Below are 15,211 nucleotides of genomic sequence, written 5' to 3'. Positions count from 1 at the left end.
GTCTAAACACGATTATCAGATTCAAAAGCTTCGTTCGTGTGTGCTTTTCCATCGTTGATGTCATCGAGTGGTATTTCAGTGACGTCATCGCCTTCCTTCTCCCTGGCCTCGTCATCTGATATCTTGTCATCGTATGCTTTCCTAAAAATGTAAGAATATCGCAATTCTACTGACTAAGATCTGACTTGAAATCGAACAAGAATTTTCTCCTATAATCCTCCAATGTTTACTCTTGTAGCATTCTCCATATACTACTGAGCAAGCGTTCCAAAAAGTGTCATTAAAATTCAAAGCAAGAACAATATTATTTGTACAAGGAAGCGAGGGAGAGCCATAATGATATTGCAACAAAAAACATGTCCTGTGCCTGCGCACTTGTTAATTTTCAATCCCGTTCGGCACATGAGAGATAACTTTTCTGGCCTCCTAAATAAAAATACCTAAGATGAGACAATTTTTCAACATGTTTTACTCAAATAATGTAAATGTCTATTGCAACATGTAAAAGACGAAGAGTATGTGATGGTTGAGTGTATTTGTTTATCAGAATCATCCCCAACACCAAAGGTACCAACTGGGGCACCACCAACACCTCGAACAACACCACATGGATGCAAATGAAGACATATTTTCTCAAATATGAAGGCAAATTAATCAACATTTTCACGACGATATCGAACATTAAGATAGTAATAGAGCTTCGACATAACACTTTTGATGAGGGGACACTGTAGCATAGTGGGCGAACAGAGGTATATTGGTGAAGGCACTTGACTTCCATACGAAAGGTCCAAGGATCGATCTTTCTAACACCACGGGAAGATGTTTTACCTGCATTTTGCTAATGTCGGTTCCTCTCGACCCAGGTATCTTAAACGGGTATCTAGCAATTAATGCTGGGGCTAATAAGGAAATTGAAGAGCCATTTTCAAGAACGGTAGGACTATTAATAGTAAAGCGGCTTCCCTGGGTAAATGATATAATTGTCATTACATTGTCATCATGATCATACTTACGTTCCGAAAATCTCCCCTTCCTCGACGGTTTCGGGAAGTTTTTTGCCGCGCGTCTCGGGGAGGAGGAAGGAGAGGAAACCAGCCAAGATGGTGGTGGTGCCAAAGATGATGAGAGGGGCGGGGTAATAGTATTCCCCCAGGATGAGAATCATGGGTGAGATGATGGCCCCCACACGAGCCATCATGGAACAGGTCCCGACACCGATACTCCTGTGGTTCAATACAAGTCAAACAGATTGATTGGTTGCTTTCATTCATATTCCATGCAAAGTTAACAAAGCATAATTTACCTTTTAATAAACATTAACATTATTTTCTTTAAGTAATATGGAGGTAAATAATCCTGTATCTTAAAAATTAATGACACGAAAGTATTTATGTTTACCACTAAATACGGAATTGAAAGTGGTTCTACTTAAAAGCTAGGCTTGTCGCGTGTAGGTTTAATGAACTGGATTATTACTACTGACTTAACATACAGAGACAAAAATAAAAAGAGAACTTATACAAAATACATGTAAAAGTAGAAGAGAGAGATATAGAGGAATATAGGGGGAGAGAGGGGAAAGGAAGATAGATAGATAGATATATAGGTGCGTAGAATAGCAAATGACAAAGCTAGAGCAAAAACTCTACTAGAAAATACTAAACTTATTTCTAAACAAGCTTTTGCCTTAGTCACAAACGGGTTTCAACATGTTATTTCCAAACTGAAGGCCATAATTCACGTTACAAAAGAATAAAGTTGTGTGATTTCGCAGAAGCGTGTTGTTCTTGTTCAATTTGAGACAACACATGATAATTCAATAACAGTCAGCCAGCTCGTAAACTCATTTATTTTTTAAAGGCTACATTTTTATGGCACACTTTTTTCATAAGTTTGTTTCTTCACCTGAACAGATTTACTAAGTGGCGTAACGTGGGTCAAGATATTTTAAGGGGGTGGGGGGGGGGGGGGGCATTGCCAACTTAGGGGACACCGACAACATTACGTGTCGATGTGGAGGGGGGGGGGGGGGGCGCTAATCTTATTTGATGGATGACATACGAATTGGTAGTATCTCCTTTTCACATTTCATATCCCTCTATTGTTTAGTTTGTTTGTTTTTGTTTGTCTTCTCTCCCTCTCTCTCTCTCTTTCTCTCAGCTGCTCTGCTCTCCTCTTCCCTTCTTTTCCCTCCCTATCTCTCCCCATGATCGCATTTGATGTGGGCGTTTCACGTACCCCCCCCCCCCCTCCTTCCCCTCCCGTGCAACCTCGGATAAATTATGTCACTTGACCTACCTGACAGGCGTTGGAAAACACTCTGCGGAGTATATGTAGACTATGGCATAGGAAGCCGATATTGCTGATTTCCCTGTCAGGGCGACCACTGTGTTCCATGTACCAATGGCTGATTATAATAAAAGAGATGAACTAGTATATTTAGAGTTAAAGGGGCTGTAGCATTACGAGACTATGCATCTTCCCCAAGGCTCACTCGGGGAAAATCGGGTATAATACGACTACGGACGACGCGGATAATTGCCCTAGGGGTCAGTTGTCCTAGGGGCTAGTTGTCCTAGGGGCTAGTTGAATGGGGGTGGTGATCCGGGGGTGGATGTCCAGGGGGTAGGTGTCTAGAACCGCGTGAAACATACGCTCACCCGAAGCGTGAGGAGATTTTCGGTCTGTTTCGCAATCGCTAGCGCTCGTTGACCCAGTTCATCAAGTCCATTCGTTTACGTGCAGTACTGTTGTCCAAAAGAAGACGTAAATGTCGTCACCAGTTTTTTTTCCATACTACCTACCCTTTAAATTATAGACGGAACGCTCCATATGAATCTGTACTTTTCGTAAAGTTCTAAAAAAAAATGTATTGTACTCATTTTATGTATCTTATGAACATTAATCAATTCAATTTATGAAGTTTTACAGAAGAAAAAACTAATAATTGAAGGACTTTGGTCACGGAATAAATGCAGGGAAGGGGTATCAATCATTTACATTTGCCAATAGTGGTTTTAGCGGGGGACTGGGGCTAAAAGTAATATATGTATAATAAAATCAAAGCGATATACATGTAGGAAGTTAATGCAAGAAGATAATGCAAGCCCCCGACACCCCTCCATAAAACAAAACAATTGAATGCTAATTGAATAAAAAGAATTGTTCTTTCATAACCTGCGCGCCTGTAATGACCTTTAGCGACACCTTTGGGTCACCATGAATAGGCCTTTGTTCTTGAAAGAAACTCCCTATTCTGAGTGCTACACGGAACAAAATTGGTTTTAAAAAATTATTAGAAAGAAAATATTCAGTGAATGACTACGTACGTAGACCAATGTTGATAAGACATGCAGATCCACCAATGAAAAGGAAAGTAGCAATACTAGGGCGACGACCAAAGAACTCGATGGCGAACATGGCTGAGACGTAACCTACGATCTCAACTGCTCCAGACAGGAAGAAGTTCAGGTAGACATTGACCCCGAGGTCACCAGTACTATACGTCAATCCAGAGTACACCATATTATTAACCATCCTTAGAAGAAAAAAGAGGTATGATTTTGAAGAAAGTAAAGGCTTTGCGATACAGCTGTTAATTACTATAAATGTATATTTTAGAGATCAATTCCTTTTGCAAAAGAGTGGCTTGTATATATCACAGTTCAACCAAGGAATGGTTAAACACAGAATGGGTCCCTAGGCCCATTGCACACACGTACTTCGAAGAATTGGAATTTGCACTAGATAGGATTTGTTTTAAGCTTCTAAATAACGATAAATATATTAACAACGGGAATTTTAGTTCATTAAACTCTTCCAGTCAGAATAAAAACCGAATAAGCTTCGAATGATGGCAATGTTTTATTCAGGAGATCCCTAATGATCTTTATCAGAATAGCTCACCAGTTGTAAATTAAGTTGATGGTTCTCCAACGGAGCTCAGGCGTTCGGAAAAGATCGACGATGCCTGCTTTGGGCGCTAAACTAGCGGCTTCCTTGAAACGAATACGAATAAGATACAACACTTTAGAAGATATTATACACATCTTGAGATGCGGGGAATATAACAAGTGTTATCAATAATAGAACGAATTCTTGCAGAGATTTGCTCCGACAATTATTTGTTTTCATCTGTTTGCATGCATTTTTGAAAGTAAATACTGTTACTTTGCGACAGGCATTTGATAGAACGGAGCCGATACACAACGAGACCTACGACTAAAAAACAATCTTTACTTCAATCAGGATTTTAAAAAAGATTAGAGAAATTCTCTGAGCGTGATCCAAATGTACCTGTTCTTTTATTTCTTCTTCTGTGAAGAGCGGATCAGGTAATTTTCTTCTATTGACTTTGGCGACTTTGTTAATTATCTTCTCGGCTTCCTTTCTATCACCATGAGACAGAAGCCAACGTGCTGATTCTGGTATGAAGCTAATAAAATAAAAATAGAACAGATTCAATTCACTTTCACTCAAGTTTTTCAAGGCAAATCCCAACCTTGATTCAGTTCCGAAGATTCTTTGGAAAGCACCAATAATACAACAAAAATGCTCATCACATCTACTAGAACTTCAACTACGGTGTCATAATCAAGGGGGGCATATTTTAGTTTTACTGAGTTTTTACTTAGTTTTTACTAATAATTATGACAGCAAAGATAGATAGATAAGATAGATAAGATAAAATAGATAAGATAAGATAGATAAGAAAAGATAATCAAATTTATTCCATTCATCATAAAAAACATTTAAATACAATAACATACAAAACCACAAGATATATAGTCAAAATAAAAAAAACATTGTGTAAGATTAGATGATCTGGACAACAACATAGAGAAAAGTGGGTATTTATGTGAATGATGAGGCAGCTAGAAAGGAAATGCCCTATTGGTGCTGCCACCTACAAAAGTACGATTGCAAGAATAATTGAAAAAGACGTACGGCATAAGTAAGAAGAAAAGAAACAGTGGAGCAGAGATGATGAGTTGCAGAGTCCTCCAATACCGGACAAAGTATGCGATGATAGCAAGAAGCATATAGGCCAAGGCGAAGAAAATCTGGAAGGTAATACCGGCCACCGTCCGCCATTTTGGTCCAACAAACTCAACAACTGTAAAAAATCAATTCAAGGTTTATTTTGAAAAACATATATGATGCATATGCTGCAGCTAAAAAGCTGAGATGTATATGTTTACAACTATTGAGGATACATATAAATAGAGAAGAATATTCATTTACAAAATACATAATCGTACAATAATGGCATTAGGGGGTGTAGCATGACGAGACTACGTGTCTTTCACGTGGCCTGACTCGGGGCCAATCGGGTATACGACTACGGACGACGCGACCGTATGCAGTCCACGTGCGTGCAACATACGCGAAACCGAAGCGTGCTTCGGTCGGTTTTGCAAACGCTAGCGCGCGCTGACCGTTAATCAAGTCCATTCGTTCACGTGCAGTTGTCCAAAAGAAGTCGTAGATGGCGTTAACCAGTATTTGCCATGCTACACCTCCTTTAATAATTTATATTCAAAAGAATTAAGAAAGACGTAAAACATTTTTTTTTCACCATACATTCTCCAACGCACCTTTAATTGTATACTTAGTAGCCTTACATTAAATGCATTGTAGGCAACTACCAATGTTTATGGGAGGGGCTTTTGTTTTTGAATATAATTCTCACTATACGTAGAACTAAATATGCCGAAGTGAATCGATGAGGTTACGCTACTTTTGACTGACTTCCACTTCTAACGATTTTAGTTTTCAAAGCAAACAGCACAACTGAGTCAACTAAGACTACTGATTATTTACAGAGACGAGTAATAATGATCAAAAGGATATTATCATAAGATGAATATTTTTAAAGTAAACTTGGGAAGACTCCGTATAAAGCAAACACTAGGGACAAGAATTAATACATGTCAAATTAAGCAAATGTGAGAGGAGGTGATAATGAGGGTGGGAGAAAGAGTGCGTGGGAGAGATAGGGAATACAGAATTAGCGAAAGAGAACGAGAGAACGAGAGAACGAGAGAAAGAGAGTAAGAGTAGGGAAAGTGACGTAAGAGGACAAGCTAGAGAGAGAGAGAGAGTGTGTGGGTGTGGGTGGGTGTGGGTATAGAGAGGCGTAGATTAAAGCAGTAAATTGAGGTTAGTCTGTCTCATGAATTCTTGTTAAGATATTGTGCTAAATGCGCATCAAATTAAGAAAGCATTTATAACACAAACAATGACTGATTAAAACAGATTATTATACCTATGATGAATGCAACTTGTAAAACAGCCTTGTTGCCAGCCGCTTGGAAGAATCGAAGAACAATATACACCCAGTAGTTAGGTGAGAAAGCGATGAGTACACCTACACCAGCCTGGACACCGAGGCAAATGAACAGAGTAGGATATCGACCAATTCTGAGATGATCGGAGAAAATAAAAAGGGGAAATGAGTAGCCTATTAAATTGAATGATTAACAAATAGATAAAATAAACGAATGAACAGGTAAAGAAGAGAGATGAATAAATGTATGTATTTAAAATAAACAAATATCTAGATATTACTAATTAAACGAAAGAATACAGAAGAAGAACAGATTTTTGTAAAGAAAGAAAGAAAATTACTTTGGACTCACTTGTCTGCAAGGACTCCGAAGAAGATAGATCCAACCATATAACCAAAGTAAAACACAGATTGAGCGTAGTCGGGCAAGTTTTTCTTTTCACATACTAGATCCGACTGCAAAGACAACATTTGAAATAAAAGTGTAATGAAAATAATAAATTGGGCTCCATGCAACTGAGTTTTTTTCCGAGATTTTTGCAAACATGGCCAGAAAATGTTTGATTTGTTGTTTTCTTGTATTGATTCTTTTTGTTTGTTCTTGTGACACAGCCGCTGTAGCCCATGCACATTATTCAAATTTGATATAATACACGTAACTTAAACGGTCTTAAGAACTCATTGCAACCTTTTCAACACGGTGTTTCAAGCTAATAATCATCATTCTGGATCATGTTTTAAATTTATTTATCATGCCACACAATATTGAAGGCACTATCAAATGGTCATAAAAGTACGGAGGTGTTAAAAATGAGGGAGGCCAATCTGCTCTTCTGTGGTAAGCATGGGCAAGTCTGCTTCCTTCTATATAGGCTAAATTGTATGCAAATAATAAAGAGAACTGACATCTTGGACGATGGATGATTTCAGCTCACTCTTATCGTGTTCCCAACCATCTTGGCACGGCAAAATCTCGGCGCTACCATTTGTCGGCGAATTGTATGATGGGTCAAAATCCACGCCTTTGTGCGAAAGAAAAAAAAAAAAAGAAATGTTTATTCATTCTTGTATTTATAATGACATTTTTTCATTCATTCATTCATTCTTTTATTTATGAATGTATTCATTCGTTCATTTTGTTCGTTCATTCAAATACGTGTAGTTCTAAGTCAAAAGATTGACACCAGGAGATTGTGCAGTTGCTTGTAAAGACATTCAATAATTAATAAAGCGAATGATAAAGCCAATAAAATAATAGGTAGCCTATATTCCAAGAGTTTCGAGCGTCATGCTGTGCTTGTATTGTGTATTTATGTGGCTGGGATTTATTTAAGTAAAATAATTATACTACAATTTTGTATGTTTACTTTTACCTGTGATGTTATACATATAGCATTGATCGTAGAAAAGATCTCCGTCGCCCTCGTAACTGACTGGAATACTACCGTTCTTCTTCGCCTCCTCGCACTCATCAGCAGACAAATTCCACTCAGTGCAGTTCTCATCCTCCCAGTTTTCGGCCTGGTTCATACAAAATAATGATAATATTCTTGGTTTATATCGCACTTTACACTCCGACATTGTCTGTATACGCCCTTTGAAAATGTATTACCCCGGTCATTCAGGCTTGCCCGCATGTCTGCACATTCTCCACGCCCGCGGAGCATTCTATTTCATTCTACAGGCGCTCACAATGCCGAGCAAACTACAATGACACTCATACCCTACCGGGTATATATCCATTTAAAGGTAATACAAAGTTTTGGGAAATTTTGAAAATTGGGTGGATAGTGATTCTTTACAATTTTGATATATTTCAACCGGCTCCGGCCGTACAATGGTAATTGTGGCCATGAAAATCTCAGAGTATGTAGTTGTGATATATAATTTCCAAACGGGAAAAGCTAATCGGTCGAATTTAGTCATTGCATAATTAATATCTTGACATTGAGAGGGAGCTATACAACATAAAGAGTTTATTATTTACAATTTCACAAGTTTAGACTCGATTTCAGCCGCGACAACGATCACTGAATATTATAAGATTGCATATGCTTCCAATATGTTCATCAATAGTGATCTGTCAGTTTATGACAGGTTCAGTGACCCATTGAAAATTCTATATCACGTGTCTCTCCAAGTTTCTCTCCAAGTTTCTCGGTCTTGAGCCAGCCGTTTCATCGTTTCATACCCTGTTGCTCCACATTGTGTGATAACATCATCTAGAAAGCCTTTACGAGGTCTTCCCCTCTTCTTCTTTCCATGAATACGACCTATGACTCTGAGCATCACGCCCTCATCATGCCGTATTAGGTGAATATGTTCATTTGAACCAAATTTATGAACCCATACCAAAACTTTGTATTAACTTTAACAACCTGCCGGGCGGAAACTGGCGAGTGTGGATTTTTGTCTTGCCAAAGGACGTTAGCCCGGCCCCCACTCAGTGTTATTTAGGGTACGCACATGCTCGTTCCCTCTTTTTGAAAGCACCCCCTATCTGAGGACTGCCAACATTTCCGGACCCCCCTTTCGCGGGCTTTTCGCGGGCTTTTCGCGGGCTTTTCCTGCCTTGGAGACCCCCTAAATCAGGAAAAATGCTCAATGTACCCCCCTAAATTCGGAATAACTTCTCAGGAGTCCAAAGAGATGAGGAGAAAAAAAGGAAAAACACCCCCTTTTTAAAGAAATCTCCGGGTGAAAAGTCAAATACACCCCTTTTTTTACAATGCTCGGGCCGGACTTTGTCGCACGAAAAGTACCCCTTTACCGGACATTTTGGCAACACGCATGCGGTCATTCCGACCCCTAAGTGGGGGGGGGGGGGGGGGGGGGGGGACGTTAGTGTCGGGTTGGGATTTGAACCTCCAAACATTGTCTTGGGATTTAATCTAGGGGCGTTGCCTTAGACATACGAAGTGGGACTACTTCTATACTAATATCACAATCGTTATAATCACCAGCGTCATCATCAGTTTCACTAGATAAGTTATCCTTCTTCGCCTTCTGGTTCTTTTTGTTGTTCTAGATTTTTCCTTGTTTGTCATTTTTTTCTCCATCCCTCTTTTCGAAGTTAATTTTCATTTTCTCTCAGTGTTTCAATTTATATGTATTTTTCTATCCATTTTTATTCTAATAAAAAAAAAATCCTTTTCTCCTTACCGTACACCAATGATCTGTAGTCCCAGCTATAAAAACCTGCGTCATGGAGTGAAATGCGGTGGTAGCTGCCATCAAACATACGACCAGATAAACGCGTCTCTGATAGGGACCGAACGAGCCCAGCTCACCAAGAATATCGTCGAAACGCATCCTGAATGCTGATCACTAACAAACAAATAACCGGACAAAATGATACGTTCAAAGGGATTCAAATCTCGAGACGGGTCCAATGAAGTATATACCCCCCCCCCTCCTCGAATACAAAAAAGGGAAGAAAAGGGGAAAGCAAGAAAACAAGAAAACAAGAAGAAGAAGATCAGAACAAGGCTAATACACCCTTTCAATTTCCTACTCCTAAAACAAAATTACCACTAAGACAACTGCACCTTCCCCCGTTCCCCCTAAAATACTATAGGGGACATTTTCGACCCCTTTGACGATCATGTGCTGTGCATTTAATACTGAAGTGACACCGTCGAGTCGTTTAACTGATAACTGTTATCTACTTGACCGGTTTACAGGATACTCATGGGCACATTGAAGTATGCCGCTCAGTGGCGGATCAAGGATTTCCTTGCAGCTAGGGAGGGGGTACACATGTCAGAACACGAAAAAAAATCCCTGACAAGCAAATAAGAAGAAAAAACGTATCATACGATTTCATAAGTTTTATCAGCACCTATAACCAGCATTAATTTCTGATTTTTTGTAATAATATATATAAGTTGGCATAAATTACCTTTGCTCGTCTCATTTGCAGTTAACGAAATGGATTATTGGTTCAAAGAACATCGGATTATTTCTAGATAACGCAGAATTAGAATGTTTATCTTCGTTTGGAATTTCGCTGACTCAAATATTTTATCACATAATCTGACCAATCAAAAGAGGCGTCAGGAACCCCTTCCCCCCAAATCACTTTGAAAGAGAAAAAAGTTCGCGCTGATTAGAAAACTGCCGCTCCCCCACCCCCTCATACTCTCGTTTGGTAAACGAAAGATGAAGATCATGGCAACTTGATGCCTCATCATACTTGAAAACTGAAACATACTGTCCCAATTACGATAACAATACTTCTGTATAAAGAAGAAGGAGGAGAAGAAGGGAAAAAGAAAAATTGGGGATTTGGGGGGGGGGGGGGAGGAGGAAAGGAAGAAGTATACTAAGAAATGAAAAAGAGGAAGAAGAAGGAGGAGAAAGGAAAAAATGAATAGGAAGAAAAATAAAAAGTGGAAAAAGAAGAAGAAACGGAAAGGAGGAGGAGAAGAAGAAGAAGAGAAAAAGAGAAGAAGAAATGTTACAGAGAGAGAGAGAGAGAGGAGAGAGAGAGAGAGAGAGAGAGGAGAGAGAGAGAGAGAGAGAGAGAGAGAGAGAAAGGAGAGAGAGAGAGAGAGAGAGAGGGAGAGAGAGAGAGAGAGAGAAAGAGAGACCAAAATAAGCAACCTCCCAGAATAAAATCCTCATATTCTCTTTTACAGATGCAAATAGCTATTAATTATTTTTGTGCTAAAAATGTGTGTTGATCAACATTCTAACTTTTCATATTCGTTACTCAATCGTCTTGGTGTTGTTAATTGATCGTCCGCCTAATAATGTTATACAAACAAGAAACAAGCATCATACTAATAAAAATTTAAAGTAGGCTATTGAAATTGAGAAATATTTAGAGATTTTTAAAACATTTGTTGTTGTTGATTGATTGAATGATTTTTATTCGACAGGTTTCCAACATACGACAATAAACAAGAATACAATTTAGTCAGTTTGTTAATGTGAGAAATAAAAACTTACCAGCTTCTATATGTTTCAGCAGCTCAAAATTGAATAGGTCAGGCGAGTCTGACAGGGTCCGCTCAAATCATGGCAATATATAGCAGGGATTATCAACATAAAGATTCAAGGTTCATCCGATTAAATCCCGTAGAACAGAAGATTGTACTCAACTCCAACTTTGGTTTAAGTATTTAGTTTTGTATTTTATTTATTTAATCATGGTTAAAATGCCTGCTATCAGCTAGAAGCTGCTTTTCAGCAAGGCCGTGAATTTCAGCAAGGCCGTGAAGTGCAAGGGACGACATAAGGCGGAGTCCAGGGGTAGGTATTGGAGGATGGGGCCGCGACCCCTTCCCCCTCCGCCAAACCATTGACAAGGGAATATTGTCGGTGCCGAAGGGATGGCGCCGGGATTATGGGGCCGGTCTAGCTTTTTGCTAAGGGGGGGGGGGGGGGGGGGTTGACACAGTGGCGGATCCAGGATTTTCTAAGAGGGTGGGGGGGGGGGGGAAATTTGAAAATTCGGCCGATCGATATTTCGTCCCGTTGGGGGGGGGGGTGTTCGACCCCCCCCCCCCCCCTGCGTACGCGCCTGCTTGCATCTCGCATATTACAGCAAGCAAGGAAGATAATAATGATGACATATTATTTATACTCCATCATATAAACAGGACTACTTTTTCACTTTACTTTTACCAATACCATAAATTTAACAAGCTATCATAACGGGGCATAACGGTAGCATAATTGGAACCAAGATTAGTGGATATATGAATATGCATTAATTCCTACGTCACAGACGTGTGTCGAGCGTACTCTGTCATATACAAATAACCTGTACAATCAAATGGACTGTAAATTGTCAGTAATTGATTGCTTCAAGCGGGAATAAGTAGGGCATTCATTTCATGGGGTAATTTCTGGACTCAACGCGCGCGCCTTATCCTTGCGCGCTGCAGGTTAGGCCTACTTTGCGCGCTTTGTTTTCAACACGCAGCGCCTCTTATAGTTTTTAAGGAGCTGAGCTGATGGGGCACGAAAAGGCTTTTCTCAATATTATTTCCATCTGAAATAAATTATTTATCTTAAGTAAATTATTCATTGTTTGGATACAATTGTCTCAAAATAATGTCAAGGATAAAGCTCAGTCCGCATAAGCGACCCAAAGCGGGTAGGAACAAGCCTGTTTCGATCGAAACAGCGACCAGCACGCGAGAGATGAGACCCACCATTTTCCGAAAACTCTACATGAGGGGCGACCTGCCGGTAGCAATGGAGCACTATGGAATGGGCAACAAAATATTTTGGAAGGTAAGAAGAATGTAGTTTGGCGTAGGCCTAGACTATATAGAAGAGTGGAGGCGACGTAACATACCCCCCCCCCCCTAGCATGCGTCGACTAAGGCAACGGGGGGGGGGGGGGTATATTATAGCCTCGCTCCCCTTTCCGACACGATATGTATCGGACTGGTTGCTAATATTATAGCTGTCTAGGTCTAGACTAGTATATAGGCCTAGGCCTAGGCCCTACTTAGAAGAGTCTATTTCAAAGATTTTAATTTGTAAAAGTTTACATGCAATGGTTCATAAATGTTCGGATGCTCAAGCATATGGGGCAGGATTGTAATGAAAAGGGACCCTAGGCCTAGGGTCTACTTTGGAATTTTGATATTTTGCTAATTTTCTCGCTCTCTTTGCTATCTGGGGATCATTCTCATCAAGCCAATTTTGGCTTTCATGATTCCCACTTCCTTTAATCTTATGTTTATAATGAACAAACATGTATAGTCTACATAGAGTCTAAATACTTTTGATGTTTTTGAAAACAGTAAAATAAATAAATTAAATGAAATCTCCCGCAAAACCAACTCCAGAAATTGATCAAATACTTAGCAATGATGCATTTATCGCAAATATTCATGGCATGTCAAAAGTTTAATAGTAATTACTTGTTTGTGAAATCCAACGACGAAGGTGACAGTTCTGATTTTTTGTAACCATAGAAAGAAATCGAGAGGTTGGATTATCACCACTACCTTCCTCTGTTCTTCGAGGGACTCCGTGAGACTGAGCATCCGTTTGACTTCTTCGCCAGCCGAGGCATCAATGACATATTGGAACATGGAGGCCGTAAGATACTACCAGTCATTCCTCAGCTCATCATACCTATCAAGGGTCAGTATTATCTATACCAACTACGCCCAAACAACCAAATTATAATGATGATAATAATGATAATAATGATAATAGTCTAATATAACATAAAATTGGTGGGGTGGGGTTTGGAGTAGCAGGGGCATCCAGTATTCATAAATATAGCATGGTGGTTATGTAAAAACTACCACCAGTTATTCCTCAGCCCATGATACCCACCCAAAACATTGAGGGGGGCGTGTCCCCCCGGGATCGCGGCCCCTGCAACATATACCACCAGATAATAATCAAGTAAACAGATCTCACTTACCTGGTCAGTAACAGCTTGTTTTACGTTCAATCATTTAGATTTTTTAATTTGTATTTGTTTCTTCGGTTTTCTTTTTGCTTTTCAGATGCTTTCAACACCCGCGACAGACGAGTTATCTGCAGCACGTTGAAGGCCCTCCAGAAATTGGCCGTATCGGGCGAGTTTGTCGGCGAGGCTCTTGTGCCGTATTACCGCCAAATCCTACCCGTTCTCAACATTTTCCGCGGAATGAACTGTGAGTTTCGAGAATTTCATACTACAGTTTCCTTTAAAATAGTCTGATTTTTTTTTATTCATGGTCGTCACTATCACTCATACAGTACCTTTCCTCACTCTGTGGTACATATTTAAAATCACTCTCTCTCTCTCTGTGCCTGTATTAAAAAAAATCCCCGTTCATTCCTCTTTTCATTCGCTCTCTTCCACAATTCTCTCTATTTTGGGTGGTATAATTGTTTTTTTTCATTCTTTCGCTCTATATCATAGCTTTATGTCTTCTTTCCCCTATTTTTCTTTGTATTATAATCTCTTTTCATTCCCTCTCTCTATCAGTATCTTTATTCACTACTGCATGTATACGCGTAATTTTTTTTGACCAAAATATAACGTAGCGTGCACCCCCCCCCCCCGTTATTTATTTATCTCATCGTGTTCAAGTGATACATCAAAAAGTCAAAACCTTAAATGGTATTGTTTTAATTATAGAATCGATATAAAAAGAGGATATACATGTACATGTATGTGCTTATTTTCAAAGGGGAGATAGATCTCATCGAGCAAAGTTATCATTTTACTCCCTCTCGCTGTGTACTTCAATATCAGCTGCAAGCCTCCACCTCATGTACAAGATCCAAAACAACACAGTAGCCATCAATGCACACCATTACACAGCACCCATGATTGCCAGCAACACACGACAGTATCACTCAAAGAAGTTGCTGGCTGTCCCATTCCGCACCCAACTCTACCAGAACTCATTTTCCCCTCGGACAGTAACTGCGTGGAATGCACTTTCGAAGATCACCCTTGACGCTACTTCACCGGAGGGCTTCAAGGGAGCGCTTCCACCCAGCATCTAGACCAAGAACTATATAGTTTATTCCTCAGCACTACATCCTGACTTATGGATCCTGCTGAGTATCTTCGTAGAAATAGAAGTAGAAATATCTCTTCGATCTTAGCAATCTCTTCTCCCTATTCCTGTTCCTCTCCTCCTTCCTCTGCCACTCCACTTTCTCCCACTCCGTCTGTCTCACTCTCTCTCTCTGTCTCTCTCCAGTCAATTCTGGTGATGGGATCGAGTACGGTCAGCAGAAGGGCTTCAACGTCGGAGACATGATCCAGGAGACCCTGGAAGTCCTCGAGAGAAACGGAGGAGCAGAAGCGTTCGTCAACATCAAGTACATGGTCCCAACCTACGAATCCTGCATGACCGTCCAGGAGTGATGACGTCATCTATTACCGTAATTTACTGCCTAAAATCATTGACGCGGTAAAACCGCCTATTCATTTCGAAGGAA

General features: G+C 39.9%; 2 protein-coding genes across 2 annotated transcripts; one reads left to right on the top strand and one right to left on the bottom strand.

The window, feature by feature from the left end:
* Window positions 1–1,012: 1,012 nt before the first annotated feature.
* Window positions 1,013–9,604, bottom strand: LOC592457 (organic cation transporter protein-like). The gene is made up of 9 exons (XM_030994287.1): window positions 9,491–9,604; window positions 7,666–7,813; window positions 7,199–7,314; window positions 6,645–6,748; window positions 6,272–6,426; window positions 4,951–5,119; window positions 3,333–3,541; window positions 2,302–2,410; window positions 1,013–1,226 (listed from the first exon to the last, which is right to left on the bottom strand). The coding sequence occupies exons 1-9, from the start codon at window positions 9,602–9,604 to the stop codon at window positions 1,013–1,015; spliced, it is 1,338 nt and encodes a 445-aa protein (XP_030850147.1).
* Window positions 9,605–12,275: 2,671 nt separating this feature from the next.
* Window positions 12,276–15,149, top strand: LOC115917997 (parkin coregulated gene protein homolog). Its single transcript, XM_030995525.1, has 4 exons — window positions 12,276–12,538; window positions 13,231–13,402; window positions 13,777–13,926; window positions 14,971–15,149. The coding sequence occupies exons 1-4, from the start codon at window positions 12,356–12,358 to the stop codon at window positions 15,135–15,137; spliced, it is 672 nt and encodes a 223-aa protein (XP_030851385.1). The 5' UTR covers window positions 12,276–12,355; the 3' UTR covers window positions 15,138–15,149.
* Window positions 15,150–15,211: the final 62 nt, after the last annotated feature.

The sequence above is a fragment of the Strongylocentrotus purpuratus genome, unplaced genomic scaffold, assembly GCF_000002235.5.
Source record: "Strongylocentrotus purpuratus isolate Spur 01 unplaced genomic scaffold, Spur_5.0 spur5_scaffold_21, whole genome shotgun sequence".
NCBI classification, from domain to species: domain Eukaryota; kingdom Metazoa; phylum Echinodermata; class Echinoidea; order Camarodonta; family Strongylocentrotidae; genus Strongylocentrotus; species Strongylocentrotus purpuratus.
Note: the sequence above shows the minus strand (reverse complement) of the source record. Positions and strands in the feature narration are given on the sequence as shown.

What these genes read in the sequence shown, in the direction of transcription:
- LOC115917997 (XM_030995525.1), top strand. Translation starts at nt 12,356, where the DNA reads ATGTCAAGGATAAAGCTCAGTCCGCATAAGCGACCCAAAGCGGGTAGG. An exon ending in GCTCATCATACCTATCAAGG is followed by an intron (nt 13,403 to 13,776) that starts GTCAGTATTATC and finishes TTTGCTTTTCAG; the next exon opens with ATGCTTTCAACACCCGCGAC. An exon ending in CATTTTCCGCGGAATGAACT is followed by an intron (nt 13,927 to 14,970) that starts GTGAGTTTCGAG and finishes GTCTCTCTCCAG; the next exon opens with TCAATTCTGGTGATGGGATC.
- LOC592457 (XM_030994287.1), bottom strand. Translation starts at nt 9,604, where the DNA reads ATGCGTTTCGACGATATTCTTGGTGAGCTGGGCTCGTTCGGTCCCTAT. An exon ending in TTCGGAGTCCTTGCAGACAA is followed by an intron (nt 6,427 to 6,644) that starts GTGAGTCCAAAG and finishes CGATCATCTCAG; the next exon opens with AATTGGTCGATATCCTACTC. An exon ending in TCTTATCAACATTGGTCTAC is followed by an intron (nt 2,411 to 3,332) that starts GTACGTAGTCAT and finishes TATTATAATCAG; the next exon opens with CCATTGGTACATGGAACACA.